At 42.4% G+C, this 15,343-nt stretch overlaps 1 protein-coding gene across 6 annotated transcripts in view; it reads left to right on the top strand.

Annotated features, from left to right (window-relative positions):
• The first annotated feature begins 1,124 nt into the window (after positions 1–1,124).
• LOC109870679 (glycogen synthase kinase-3 beta-like) overlaps positions 1,125–15,343 on the top strand; it is a 37,093-nt gene continuing 22,874 nt past the window's right edge. For 2 of the 6 annotated variants that reach the window (XM_031805668.1, XM_031805666.1), the window contains exon 1: positions 1,125–1,995. In XM_031805668.1, the coding sequence (XP_031661528.1) occupies positions 1,908–1,995 (88 nt within the window). In that variant the 5' untranslated portion in view covers positions 1,125–1,907. The remainder of the gene's footprint in view (positions 1,996–15,343) is intronic. The other 4 variants (XM_031805669.1, XM_031805667.1, XM_031805670.1 and 1 more) reach the window with 4 other exon arrangements.

Here is a 15,343-nt window from a genome sequence, read left to right as displayed (position 1 = left end):
GTGTGTGTGTGTGTGTGTGTGTGTGTGTGTGTGTGTGTGTGTGTGTGTGTGTGTGTGTGTGTGTGTGTGTGTGTGTGTGTGTGTGTGTGTGTGTGTGCGTGTGTGTGCGTGTGTGTGTGTGTGCGTGTGTGTGTGTGTGTGTTTCTGCAGGTGGCCCAGTCAGACACAGAGCAGGTCTAATTGCTGTGTGTGAGTGTTGTCTTTAATTGGCATAATTACTGCTGTTTAATCTTTACTCTGGCTGGCATGCACACGCACACACACACACACACACATATTAGATTGCAATTTTCGCCTACCTCATGCTATTGGGTAGATTACAAGAGTTGACATAGCAACAGTGAGGGAGATATTTTACGTTGGCTCAACCCGGCACGTCATCGTGCAAAAACGGGGAGGAAGGAGCGCCCTTCTCAAATCCAACAATATTCTGCACCTGCTCCGTCATTTTGTCAACAATGCAGCATGGTGCATCCTCCAGAAACATAAAACATGTGTTTTCCATCAAATAATGTTAGCATTTTCTATCTAGTTTTCATTGGGAAGGAAGATAAAGCGCTTTTATCAAAAGCATGGGAAAAGCATGGGAAAACACAAAATCCTACTCATTACTTTTCTTGTGCTTCAGCACTTTTGTTTTGACCCGAATTCGCTGTTCGCTCACGCCCGGGAGGCGGCCCGGTTACAAATAAAATGCAATCAACTTTTAACGGTGCACATCATCTCGGGCGTCTGGGTGAGATTAATCGAATCCCCGCATTGCAATTTTGCTACCGGTGCACTGTCGGTAGCAGCTGTTCAGCCATTGGTGTTAGTAGTGTGTCCCTGATTTGGATTGGCTAAGACTGCTATCAATCCCTCTTGATTACCCTGCCCATTTCCCCAGTGCCCATAACGCACGGACACGAGCCTCTGAACACCAGGGGCGGTGTCAGGGACATTATGCCATGTGTTTTACAAGAACAGCGTCCTTATTGGTCTACAGTACGGGCTATCTGCCCATCGCCAAGGGATACGCTTCGGATTGGCTGAATCGGCTACCCCAGATTCACCCTTGCGCGTGCACAATTCTCAGATTCTCTACAGTGGTTTATTTGCGTAACCCTGTCGCCACGCGCATCTACACATAAAACCAAGGCTCACAATTTACGCAAATAGCGTTACAAAGGTCCGTAGTGACAAAGACAGCGAGCTGAGGAGGAAGGAATAAAGAAGAATTTCAGGCTTGGACTGCCACTTCCCGAAGAACGAAACGCACAGAGTTTCCTCAAGACCCGATACTAGAAGACCCGTATTTGAACGTCGCGGTGTATGGAGTTGGGACAAATTTGAAAGGCCGTAGAAATCGTTCACGTATTGATTGGGCAACTGGCAGATTTTTCCGTTTGAATCGTCCGTAGGGTAGGAGAGCGAGCAGCCATGGCGGTCGGGTCATTGAGTCTTCACATCGGAATATAAAGAGGAACTGCATGGCCCTGCATCTATAGGAATATACAGCAACCATTCCCCATGTCTGACCGTCTCACTTTTGTCATTTTGTGTTCAACTGTGACCACGTTAGAGAAATCAAACCAGCAGTGCAGTGGGTTTATTCGGAGGCCAGCTTCATGATTATTTTATTTGGAAGACGTGTCTGAAAGGCCTAGCAACTGAAGGAAAACGAGGGCTCAAAGGGAAATAGGATGCTTTGAATTACTGTTAGTGGACGAAAAAGGGTGATTGATAGACAAAATAACGGCTGTCAAGGCTCGTGGACAGAGGAGTTGATTTTAAAAAATCATATTGTGAATAATCAAACATTCATATTAAGGAACTGTTATTTTTTTGGATGCAAAGGTTTAGAAAGATAAACCTACCAAGACATCTACACTCACGTAGTCTACAGTATTTGATTCGGGGATTGGATCATGTCTGGTCGGCCCAGAACCACCTCCTTCGCAGAGAGCTGCAAACCAGTGCCGCAGCCCTCGGCTTTTGGCTCTATGAAAGTCAGCAGTAAGTCTACCATTTTTAATCATCCAACTAACTTCCCAGCCTTTTGAATAAGACCAATTTAAACTAACCTAGCAGTCTCATTGTTAAGCACATTGACTCGATGCTAGGTCTGAAAGGACAGGCAGGCTTTTCCTTCTGTGTGTCCTTGCTGAGATTCTCAGGCATAGAGTGACACCCTGGTTTCTGTGGGGAGGGATCACTGTGATGTAGGGGAGAGGGGCAGGGCTGGCAGTCACCCAAACCAGCATTGTGGCAAGTGGGTTAATCTGATTTGCCTCATCATTTGCAGATTTTTCAAAGTGTCTAGTCCATCAGATCACCAGATTTATGCTAACCGATTACTGATCTCTCCAGATCGACCCAGCGCCAGGATAAAGTGACTGAGGGGGCAGTTGAAATTGCAAGGGCGTTTCTAGGATTTGAACATATTTGGGGCTTAGCCCAAAGCCAGTAGGGGGGTCCGGGGGCAATCTCCCCCGTCAAAAAATAAAAGGGAATTTCATCAGTAAAATGCATGAATGTGGTGCATTTTGAGATTAACATTGGGAAGAGAAATTACAACAATGAGAGAAGATATTTTTCAGGTAACTTGCACCTTCCCACCTGCCACAGCAGACACTGCCAGTACTCATTTATAATAGCTACTGTGGATCTCTCTTCTCTGGAACACATACATATACAGTGTATTGCCAAAAACCACTCAACAACTTCAAACAGACTCTGACCTGTCCCTCTGAGCCAAACTGATTAAATAATCCCACCATACCCAAACACCCTCTCTCACACACACTGTGCAGTAATTAGAATCCATAGAGCAGATTTAAGTAATGGTCTACTGTGTGCTCACCCCTCCTCTGTCTCTCATCACTTTCTCTGTGTTGTCTGTTGCTGTCTCTTGTCTACCCTCCTCTCTCGTCTTGACCTTGTAAAAGTAAATAATTGTTTTAATAGTAATTTCACAGGCCTTTTCTCCTCAAATTCTTTGTAATCCATGTTTTATATTTTCACAGTCTGTATTTCACCTGTTATAAATTGTACAAATAAATACAACTAATTTAGAATATATAGAGCAGCTTGAAGTGATAGTCTGTGTCCCGTTCACTCTTCATCTGACCCCCCACTTTTTCTGTGTCTTGTCTGTTGTTGTTTCAGGTTCTTGTTTGCTACTGTCTCCTTTGTCTATCCTCTTGTTTGTTATGGCCTGTTCTGTTCTTCTGGAGTTCCTCCATCATCCTATTCATCTGTTGCGGTCTCTGTCTTGTCTGGTGTCTCTCCATCTACTCTTCTGTTGCTGTGTCTGTGTCTTGTATCTCTTTAGTTTTGCAATCCTAAATGTTCAAGGGGATACTGGGGTAGCTTAACTTGTTTTGGGCCTGTGTCTGGGTCACCTAAATCATCCTCTTCCCTACCAGTTGCCCCTGGCTGATTTTTATTTATTTATTTCACCTTTCTTTAACTTCTTATGGCTGCCATCCCGTTAATGGGATAATTGTCATCAACAACCGCTGAATTGCATAGCGCCACATTCAAATAATATTATGAAAAATATTTATATTCATGAAATCACAAGTGCAATATAGCAAAACACAGCTTAGCCTTTTGTTAATCCACCTGTCGTGTCAAATTTTGAAAATATGCTTTGCAGCGAAAGCAATCCAAGCGTTTGTAAGTTTATCGATCGCTCGACAAAACATTATGTACACCTAGCATCAAGTAGCTTGGTCACGAAATCAGAAAAGCAATCAAATTAATCGTTTACCTTTGATCTTCAGATGTTTTCACTCACGAGACTCCCAGTTACACAATAAATGTTCCTTTTGTTCCATAAAGATTATTTTTATATCCAAAATACCTCCATTTGTTTGGCGTGTTATGTTCAGAAATCCACAGGAAAGAGCGGTCACGAAAACGCAGACAAATTCCAAATAGTATCCGTAATGTCCACAGAAACATGTCAAAGTTTTTTTATAATCAATCCTCAGGTTGTTTTTAAAATATATAATCGATAATATATCAACCGCAACTGTCTTTTTCAGTAGGAGAGGGAAAGGCACTGGCTGCCCAAACTCTGTTACGCATACAAAACGCTGCTGGCACCCGCCCATACAATGACGCGATGTTATCTTTCTCGCTCATTTTTCAAAATAAAAGCCTGAAACTATGTCTAAAGACTGACACCTTGAGGAAGCAATAGGAAAAGGAATCTGGTTGATATCCCTTTAAATGGAGTAAAGGCAGGCTATGGAACATGGAGTTTTCAAAATAGAAGCCACTTCTAGGTTTGATTTTCCTCTGGGTTTTGCCTGCAATATCAGTTCTGTTATACTCACAGACAATATTTTGACAGTTTTGGAAACTTTATATATTTATATATATATTTTTTCCTTTATTTAATCTTTATTTAACTTGGCAAGTCAGTTAAGAACACATTCTTATTTTCAATGACGGCCAGGTGGGTTAACTGCCTCGTCCATGGGCAGAACGACAGATTTTCACCTTGTCAGCTTACAGTTAACTAGTCCAACGCAATAACGACCTGCCTCTCTCTCGTTGCACTCCACAAGGAGACTGCCTGTTACGCAAATGCAGTAAACCAAGGTAAGTTGCTAGCTAGCATTTAAACTTCTCTTATAAAAAACAATCAATCATAATCACTAGTTAACTACACATGGTTGATGATATTACTAGATATTATCTAGCGTGTCCTGCGTTGCATATAATCTGACTGAGCATACAAGCATACAAGTATCTAAGTATCTCTATCTCTGCTCCTTGCTCTGCATGGGTAACGCTGCTTCGATGTGGTGGCTGTTGTCGTTGTTGCTGGTTCGAGCCCAGGGAGGAGCGAGGAGAGGGACGGAAGCTATACTGTTACACTGGCAATACTAAAGTGACCATAAGAATATCCAATAGTCAACGGTTAATTAAATACAAATGGTATAGAGGGAAATAGTCCTATAATTCTTATAATAACTACAACCTAAAACTTCTTACCTGGGAATATTGAAAACTCATGTTAAAAGGAACCACCAGCTTTCTTATATTCTTATGTTCTGAGCAAGGAACTGAAACGTTAGCTTTCTTACATAGCACATATTGCACTTTTACTTTTTTCTCCAACACTTTGTTTTTGCATTATTTAAACCAAATTGAACATATTTCATTATTTACTTGAGGCTAAATAGATTTTTTAAAATGTATTATATTAAGTTAAAATAAGTGTTCATTCAGTATTGTTGTAATTGTCATTATTACAAATACATACACATTTAAAAAAAAAAAATCGGCCAATTAATCGTTATTGGCTTTTATTGGTCCTCCAGTAATCGGTATCGGCGTTGAAAAATCATAATCGGTCGACCTCTAATCCAGACACCTAGGTATTTGTAGTTGTCCACATATTCTATGTCAGAACCGTCCAGAGTTGTGATGCTAGTCGGGCGGGCGGGTGCGGGCAGCGATCGGTTGAAAAGCATGCATTTAGTTTTTACTAGCCTTCAAGAACAGTTGTAGACCACGTAAGGAGTGTTGTATGGCATTGAAGCTCATTTGGAGGTTTAACACAGTGTCCAAAGAAGGGCCAGATGTATACAGAATGGTGTCGTCTACATAGAGGAGGCTCAGGGAATCACCCGCAGCAAGAGCGACATTGTTGATATTGATATTTAACCCTGTGGCACCCCCATAGAGACTGCCAGAGGTCGGGACAACAGGCCCTCCGATTTGACACACTGAACTCTATCCGAGAAGTAGTTGGTGAACCAGGTGAGGCAGTCATTTGAGAAACCAAGGCAGTTGAGACTGCCAATAAGAATATGGTGATTGATAGAGTCGAAGTCCTTGGCCAGGTCGATGAAGACGGCTGCACAGTACTGTCTTTTATCGATGGCGGTTATATCGTTTAGTACCTTGAGTGTGGCTGAGGTGCACCCGTGACCAGCTCGGAAACCAGATTGCACAGCAGAGAAGGTACGGTGGGATTTGAAATGGTCAGTGATCTGTTTGTTAACTTGGCTTTCAAAGACTTTAGAAAGTTAGGGCAGGATGGATATAGGTCTATAACAGTTTGGGTCTAGAGTGTCACCCCCTTTGAAGAGGGGAATGACCGATGCAGCTTTCCAATCTTTAAAGATCTCAGACGATACTAAAGAGAGGTTGTTGCAACCCCTATTACTAGTCTGTTCAATGGCAGCGGATACTTTTAGAAAGAGGGGGTTCAGATTGTCAAGCCCAGCTGATTTGAATGGGCCCAGGTTTTGCAGCTCTTTCAGAACATCTGCTATTTGGGTGAAGGAGAAGCTGGGGAGGCTTGGGCAAGTAGCTGCGGGGGGTAAGGAGCTGTTGGTCGGGGTTGGGGTAGCCAGGAGGAAAGTATGGCCAGCCGTAGAGAAATGCTTCTTGAAATTCTCGATTATCGTGGATTAATTGGTGGTGACAGTGTTTCCTAGCCTCAGTGCAGTGGTCAGCTGGGAGGAGGTGCTCTTATTCTCAATGGACTTTAGTGTCCCAAACCTTTTTGGAGTTAGAGCTACAGGATGCAAATTTCTGTTTGAAAAAGTTAGACTTTGCTTTCCTAACTGACTGCGCGTATTGGTTCCTGACTTCCCTGAAAAGTTTAATATCGCGGGGACTATTCGATGCTAGTGCATTCCGCCACAGGATGTTTTTGTCCTGTTCAAGGGCAGTCAGGTCTGGAGGTGAACCAAGGGCTATATCTGTTCTTCGTGCTACATTTTTTGAAAGAGGCATGCTTATTTAAGATGGTGAGGAAATTACTTTTAAAGAACGACAAGGCATCCTTTACTGATGGGATGAGGTCTATATCCTTCTAGGATACCCGGGCCAGGTCGATTAGAAAGGCCTGCTCGCAGAAATGTTTTAGGGAGCGTTAGACAATGATGAGGAGTGTTTGTTTGACCGCGGACCCATAGCGGATGCAGGCAATGAGGCAGTGATCGCTGAGATCCTGATTGAAAACAGCAGAGGTATATTTGGAGGGCAAGTTGGTTATGATAAAATCTATGAGGGTGCCCATGTTTAAGGATTTAGGGTTGTACCTGGTGGGTTCCTTGATAATTTGTGTGAGATTGAGGGCATCTAGTTTAGATTGTTGGACTGCCGGGGTGTTAACCATACCCCAGTTTAGGTCACCTAACAGAACGAACTCTGAAGATAGATGGGGGGAAATCAATTCACATATGGTGTCCAGGGCACAGCTGGACGGCTAGATAAGACAACGGGTAAGACAACAACAGCTAAGACAACAACAACAGGTAAAATGGTGATGGATGGGCAGAGAAGGTCAGTTAACTACACACAGGGCCTGCGTTCGAGGCTGGGGCCGACAGATAAACAAAATGGAGTACCGTGATTGATGAACAGTCCAGCGAACAGCAAGAGATGAAACAGGGAAGCCGCTAGGTAGTCGTTACTACGCTAGCAAGCGGGAGACACGGCGTTCAGAATTTGCTGTTCTAAGTGCTCTATTGGCCTGCTGTTCACATGTGGCCTCCTCCTGGCTCATTTTAAAGGTAGCACGTTGGAGGTGCAACATGTCATTAGTTTGTCTTTAATGGGCAACTGCACTTCCTGATATGGCCTCGTTTTAGGTTTGGTTCATTACGAAATGCTAGCGGCCATGACTGACGTGATTTGGTTTTGGAGTGTGGTTTGATGTGCGTGTCTCGTGTGTGTTCGCAGGTGGGAAGTGTTAGCCAAATGATTTTGCCAATTTCCTTTAGTCTGTTGGCATGCGACCTAACATTGACTTTGGATAGCCTATCTCTGGGGCTAGTTAGGGACCGTCAATAAATTACACAATGTAAATGAGACAATATTTTCATGTTGCATGCTTTCAATATTTGTATATGAATTTCTACAGTTTATATTTGGTTTGGAGCTATAGTATTTTAACATATTGTCCCATGTACATTGTGTAATTTACAGATGGTCCCTATCCACAGGGATATCCAAAGTCAACACAAATTTACGACACGCATTGCGATCAGGTCGTATGTAGCTGCGCTCCGAATTGATGGTTACTTGTGTTTTGTGGGCAGGATTGAAACAAACCCAGCCTTCATTTACGTTGTGATGCAGTCACCACCACCAGTCTTGGATGAGACTGAAAAATTATTCTATTTACACTTTGTAGACAATTTTGACAGTAGAATAAATGTTTCTGACTCATATCAATGCCATGTAGTCTGTTTTTCTAAAGGAGAAGTAGGTTTTTAGGGGTATTTGATCTCAACCCAACTGTAAAGAAAAATTCAAGGGTCCGTATAACAGCTTAAAACAACTCCAAACATGAGAGATAAGAAGCAACATAACCCCTAGGCTATATGAATATAAAGAGATATGAGGAATAAAATGTACCTGTATAATCGAATAAGTTGTTAAACCTCTTCATTTAATCAGTTCTACCAGCTGTGAGATTTTTGGATTACGAAACATTTGAGGACAAATAATTTCAGGGCCTATGTATTTTCAATGTTAGTTCACATACAATCTAACCACAAAGCTGGCCATATTTTCCCCCCATATTCCTGGCTGCCCTCCCCCTTCCCTTCTAAGTTCAAGTTTGTTTATTTGTCATATACATGTAGTAAACTGTTTTAATGAAACGCATACTTGCAGGTTAAACTCTCGACAATTCAACAACAATAGAAAAAGTAAGTAGCTAAATGAATAAAATGATAAAGTAAGTGTGTGCCAAAGCTGTCATCAAGGCCAAGGGTGGCTACTTGAAAGAATCTCAAATATAAAATATATTTTGATTTGTTTTTGTTGGTTACTACATGTTTCCATATGTGTTATTTCATAGTTTTGATATCTTCTATTATTCTACAATGTAGAAAATAGTAAAAATAAAGAAAAACCCTTTGAGTAGGTGTGTCCAAACTTTTGACTGGTACTATATATATATATACACACACACATACACACAGTTCTGATTTCAAAATGTCAGCATTCAAAAGAAAAAGCCTCTCATCAAGCAAGACCTGTCTCAACCAATAAAGCACAGGTGGGCTCTACCAAATCAAATTCAAATTTATTTATTTTATATAGCCCTTCGTACATCAGCTGATATCTCAAAGTGCTGTACAGAAACCCAGCCTAAAACCCCAAACAGCAAGCAATGCAGGTGTAGAAGCACGGTGGCTAGGAAAAACTCCCTAGAAAGGCCAATACCTAGGAAGAAACCTAGAGAGGAACCAGGCTATGTGGGGTGGCCAGTCCTCTTCTGGCTGTGCCGGGTGGAGATTATAACAGAACATGGCCAAGATGTTCAAATGTTCATAAATGACCAGCATGGTCGAATAATAATAAGGCAGAACAGTTGAAACTAGAGCAGCAGCACAGTCAGGTGGAAGTTGAACCTGGAGCAGCAGCATGGCCAGGTGGACTGGGGACAGCAAGGAGTCATCATGTCAGGTAGTCCTGGGGCATGGTCCTAGGGCTCAGGTCAGTTGAAACTGGAACAGCAGCATGGCCAGGTGGACTGGGGACAGCAAGGAGTCATCATGTCAGGTAGTCCTGGGGCATGGTCCTAGGGCTCAGGTCCTCCGAGAGAGAGAAAGAAAGAGAGAAGGAGAGAATTAGAGAACGCACACTTAGATTCACACAGGACACCGAATAGGACAGGAGAAGTACTCCAGATATAACAAACTGACCCCAGCCCCCCGACACATAAACTACTGCAGCATAAATACTGGAGGCTGAGACAGGAGGGGTCAGGAGACACTGTGGCCCCATCCGAGGACACCCCCGGACAGGGCCAAACAGGAAGGATATAACCCCACCCACTTTGCCAAAGCACAGCCCCCACACCACTAGAGGGATATCATGCTCAGTTTTCTAACCACCCCCCTTACACGCACACACTACCCAAATTAATGGACGTGACAGCAAGGCAGAATGGCACATTCCAGACGAGCACTGGGTCATGATACATACAGTTGAAGTCGGAAGTTTACATACACTTAGGTGGAAGTCATTAAAACAAATTTTTCTACCACTCTACAAATTTCTTGTTAACAAACTATAGTTTTGGCAAGTCGGATAGGACATCTACTTTGTGCATGACACAAGTGCATGACGCATTCTGTCTCCTAGAGATGAATGTACTTTGGTGCGAAAAGTGCAAATCAATCCCAGAACAACAGCAAAGGACTTTGTGAAGATGCTGGAGGAAACAGGTACAAAAGTATCTATATCCACAGTAAAACGAGTCCTATATCGACATAACCTGAAAGGCCGTTCAGCAAGGAAGAAGCCACTGCTCCAAACCCTCCATTAAAAAAATCCAGACTACAGTTTGCAACTGCACATGGGGACAAAGATCGCACTTTTTGGAGAAATGTCCTCTGGTCTGATGAAACAAAAATAGAACTGTTTGGCCATAATAACCATCGTTATGTTTGGAGGAAAAAGAGGGAGGCTTGCAAGCCGCAGAACACCATCCCAACTGTGAAGCACGGGGGGTGGCAGCATCATGTTGTGGGGGTGCTTTGCTGCAGGAGGGACTGGTGCACTTCACAAAATAGATGGCATTATGAGGATGGAAAATTATGTGGATATTTTGAAGCAACATCTCAAGACATCAGTCAGGAAGTTAAAGCTTGGTCGCAAATGGGTCTTCCAAATGGACAGTGACTCCAAGCATACTTCCAAAGTTGTGGCAAAATGTCTTAAGGACACAAAGTCAAGGTATTGGAGGGGCCATCACAAAGCCTTGACGTCAATCCTATAGAAAATTTGTGGGCAGAACTGAAAAAGCGTGTGCGGGCAAGGAGGTCTACAAACCTGACTCTGTTACGCCAGCTCTGTCAGGAGGAATGGGCCAAAATTCACCCAACTTATTGTGGGAAGCTTGTGGAAGGCTACCTGAAACGTTTGACAGAAGTTAAACAATTTAAAGGCAATGCTACCAAATACTAATTGAGTGTATGTAAACTTCTGACCCACTTGGAATGTGATGAAAGAAATAAAAACTGAAATAAATTATTCTCTCTACTATTATTCTGGCATTTCACATTCTTAAAATTAAGTGGTGATCCTAACTGACCTAAGACAGGGAATTTGTACAAGGATTAAATCAGGAGTTGTGAAAAACTGAGTTTAAATGTATTTGGCTAAGGTGTATGTAAACCTCTGACTTCAACTGTATTGACCAACATGGTATGTCCATTTTGGTGAATATATAGATTGGCGGAGAAAATAAAGAAACATCATAGCAGTTGCCCCTAAACACTGTCCACTAACCTTTTGGCGATGCAGAGGCACAAACTTCCCCGCGTGGGCCTTTGTTGAAGCAGGTAAGGGAGCATTCTCTCCCCCGAACAATGCAGTGGACACTGGGGTTGTATCCAGATCCCCAGCAGTGACACAACTTCTGTGCTACATCCAGGAACATTTAGCGGTGCAGTCATTTTCTCTCCAAGTCCGGGAAAGTGTCAGAGCACATCCTCCACAGGCTCCGGAGACAGCTCGGTCATAATCAATTCAGTGTCAGTCAATGTAACTGTAGGAGGTTTGCACAGATGCGTACAGCCTTGAGCCTCCAGCTAACCAGCTACACTTCCACTACATTTCCTCCCCAGTTACACTAACACACAGGTGTTGGAGCATGCTAGATAGAGGCGACCACCTGTGCTAATTAGTTGTCTTCCATCGCAAACGATGTGTGTTACGAGCCTTGGGGCACTAAACAAAACTCCCACGGCCAGACGATACCTTCATGAATAGACACTAAAGGTAGTTTGCCTCTATGAATGGGCTCAGTTGGAGTAGGCCTATGTGTCACAATGTATAAGACTGAAGATGCTGCGATACATAGTTCAACCCCAGCCTTGCTCTACATACAGTACCATTAGGCCTGTCATCTTCTGCACTTCTGTAAGTCTGTGTGTGGGCTACTCAGAGAGAGGTGGGGGGCTCGTTTTGTTGCAGTGGTGACGGATCTCAGATACTGTTTCACGATGCAAGTTTCCCTTTCACTGGATGATTGACCCTATTAGTGTATGGTTGACTGTATGGTTGAGTGTATGGTTGAGAGCGTGTGTGTGCATGCAGATGGGAGTTGGGATTAGAAAGCATTATTTAGCACTTACAGCGTTGCAGAATAATGCCTTTCCCTCCCCTCCCCCCATCTCTCTCCTCATCTCTCCCCCCATCTCTCTCCCCATCTCACGCTCCCTCTTTGTGCACCCACACCTGTGTTATAAATAGTGATGTGTGTTATTGGGGCGAGGCTGCAGGCTGAGACTCCTTTTAAGTCTCATCACAGAAAATCACCCACCAGACCATCAGGATTACACACAGCCAGACACCAGGCCTCTCTCACCCCCCCCCCACCCCCCCACAGGCACGTGTGCCAGTGTGTGTGACTAACTTGGCCGATGTTCTGAAGCAGCTGTAGCCAGAGTGTATGGTCCTTGAGTGAACGTTGCCTCCCCCCCAGCAGCTGGCCAAGAAAAATGAGCAGCTTGTTTAGCATTTCAAAGCTCTTTCTTTTTCTCTTTCTCATTCTCTCTTACTCTATTTCCTTCGGTCTCAATGAAGACCTGAACAAAATGAACAAATTGAACATGATGTTCAATTTAAATTGCCGGTTAACATGCAAAAAAGGACAGAGCGTGTTAAACCAACTGAAGAACAAACAGAAAGAAACCGACAGACTGAGCATCAGAGAGAACTGAGAAGAAAGAGTGAAAGGGAGAGAGGGATGTTAAATATTGGGTCTGAGTTATTACTCTAATGTAATAGTTATTACCTACACACTGACAACCCTTCTCCTCCCATTAAGGCCTGTGGTAGGTGATGACTGATTAACATGGTGATATCTAGGGTTGGGCTGATTAATTAAAATGATTAAATCGAATATTGTGATATTTGACATTGATGAAATTTCGTGACGTTCAATATGATATATTGTGAAGACTATTTTAACTTTTACAAATCAAAACGACTCAGTTTTATCAGTTAGGTTGTATCAATATTTATTTATTTTTTATTTTACCTTTATTTAACTAGGCAAGTCAGTTAAGAACAAATTCTTATTTTCAATGACGGCCTAGGAACAGTGGGTTAATTGCCTGTTCAGGGGCAGAACGACAGATTTGTACCTTGTCAGCTCGGGGATTTGAACTTGCAACCTTCCCGGTTACTAGTCCACTGCTCTAACCACTAGGCTACCCTGCCGCCCCAATATGTCGAACTAAGGCACATTTTGGAATTGATTCACTGTTAAGGGTTGAAAATGAAGTCAAAATGTATTAACTAAACCTTATTTTTATTATTTAATGAGAATGTGACTATAATATCGTAAATAAGCACAAAAGTTGCACAGGCTGGATTTATCTAGTCAATAACAGCACAAAATGATTATTTGGGATATCGCAATATTTGGAGTAGCATATCATAGAAGAGACCCAAGTATTGCCCAACCCTAGTGATACCCAGATGTCTCTGCCTTAGGCCGCACCCGTTAGATAGTACTGTTCCACGGGTCTTCTTTAGGGGAGAGAGAGATTTGGATCTCTGCCTCTAAGTACCAAGTCTTAGTGTGAAAGACCAAAATATCATGATCTGATGATCCCATATATCCAGTGGAAACATCATAAAATAACTAAACATTTTTCCTTTGTGCAAAAACAGCTGTCTGTCCCGAGCTCACTGATGCAGGAAACTCTGAGGGCCCAGAATAGGCTAGATACAATGTTACAAGTACACTAGTGACAGCTTCGGGCCAGATCCACACTGAAAATATATATATTGGATTTAATATTGTGTGTTTTAATTAACTACATTTTAATAATATTTATTTTGGGTAATTCAACACTTTCAGACTTTCTACTACTTTTCTGCAAGTATATTTATATATTAGTATTAAGTAGTTTGTTGTGCTATGAGGTATAATGGATCATAATGAACGGATATCAAAATTGTCGTTCAACGATGAGACCACCCATTCCCACAATCAACAAGGTCACGTGCACAACTGCTCGCAACCCTTAAAGCTAGAGGCACATGCAGCATCATGCAATGCTTGCAGTTCTACCTCTAATGACTGCTAGTGGGAGGAGCACTGTGCTCAGCAATGCCTGCTAAAGTGTGTTAAAATGGCAAAGAATAGAATACATCATTTTTTGTGGGAACATTAAGACACACAAAGTAACTGATCAAGGATATTATAATAACAGTTTTGGAATTGATACAATTCAGTTGGATCTAAGCCGTCTTTTAGATTTTGGACTTAATATGTTAGTGCAGTGCTCCAACTCTGTTCCTGGAGACCTCCCGTCCTGTAGGTTTTGGCTCCAACCCGAATCTAGCTCACCTGATTGAAATAATTAGCTGAATCAGGTTAGTTACAACTGGGGTTGGAGTGAAAACCTTCAGGTGGGTAGTTCTCCAGGATCAGGGGTGGAGAGCCCAGTATTACTGTATGTGAAACACAAGTTAATAACCTCTTAAGGAGCCACCCCTTTTTTAAAATTTTCACCTAAAATGAAATACCCAAATCTAACTGCTTGTAGCTCGACCTGAAGCAAGGATATGCATATTCTTGGTACCATTTGAAAGGAAACAGTTTGAAGTTGGTGGAAATGTGAATGGAATGTAGAATATAACACACCGCCTATGAAGTCTTTATGAAAGAATTGCCTCCACGTTTCTATATTGCCTAGGCTTCTTTGAAGCAAGGTAAGACATGCTTCATAATATGTTTTCAAACAATTAGGAATTTATCTCCCTCACCAACTTCAAACATCAGCTATCTGAGCAGCTAACCGATCGCTGCAGCTGTACATAGTCTATTGGTAAATAGCCCACCCTTTTTCACCTACCTCATCCCCATACTGTTTTTATTTATTTACTTTTCTGCTCTTTTGCACACCAATATCTCTACCTGTACATGACCATCTGATCATTCATCACTCCAGTGTTAATCTGCAAAATTGTAATTATTTGCCTACCTCCTCATGCCTTTTGCACACATTGTATATAGACTCCCCCTTTGGTTTCTACTGTGTTATTGACTTGTTAATTGTTTACTCCATGTGTAACTCTTTGTTGTCTGCTCACACTGCTATGCTTTATCTTGGCCAGGTTGCAGTTGCAAATGAGAACTTGTTCTCAACTAGCCTACCTGGTTAAATAAAGGTAAAATAAAAAATAAAAAAGGCCTAAGTATGTTTTCAAAATGCATAGCTCACATTGTAAAGTGGTGGGTGATGTGCTGATAGACTGCCTATCGTTGCCTTCACTTGAATGGGAGGCGTGCTTCAATTACCAAATAAAAATAGCTATTTTTAATTGTGGCCATCAAAACCGTTTTTCACAC

This window comes from Oncorhynchus kisutch, linkage group LG26, assembly GCF_002021735.2.
Source record: "Oncorhynchus kisutch isolate 150728-3 linkage group LG26, Okis_V2, whole genome shotgun sequence".
NCBI lineage: Eukaryota > Metazoa > Chordata > Actinopteri > Salmoniformes > Salmonidae > Oncorhynchus > Oncorhynchus kisutch.
Note: the sequence above shows the minus strand (reverse complement) of the source record. Positions and strands in the feature narration are given on the sequence as shown.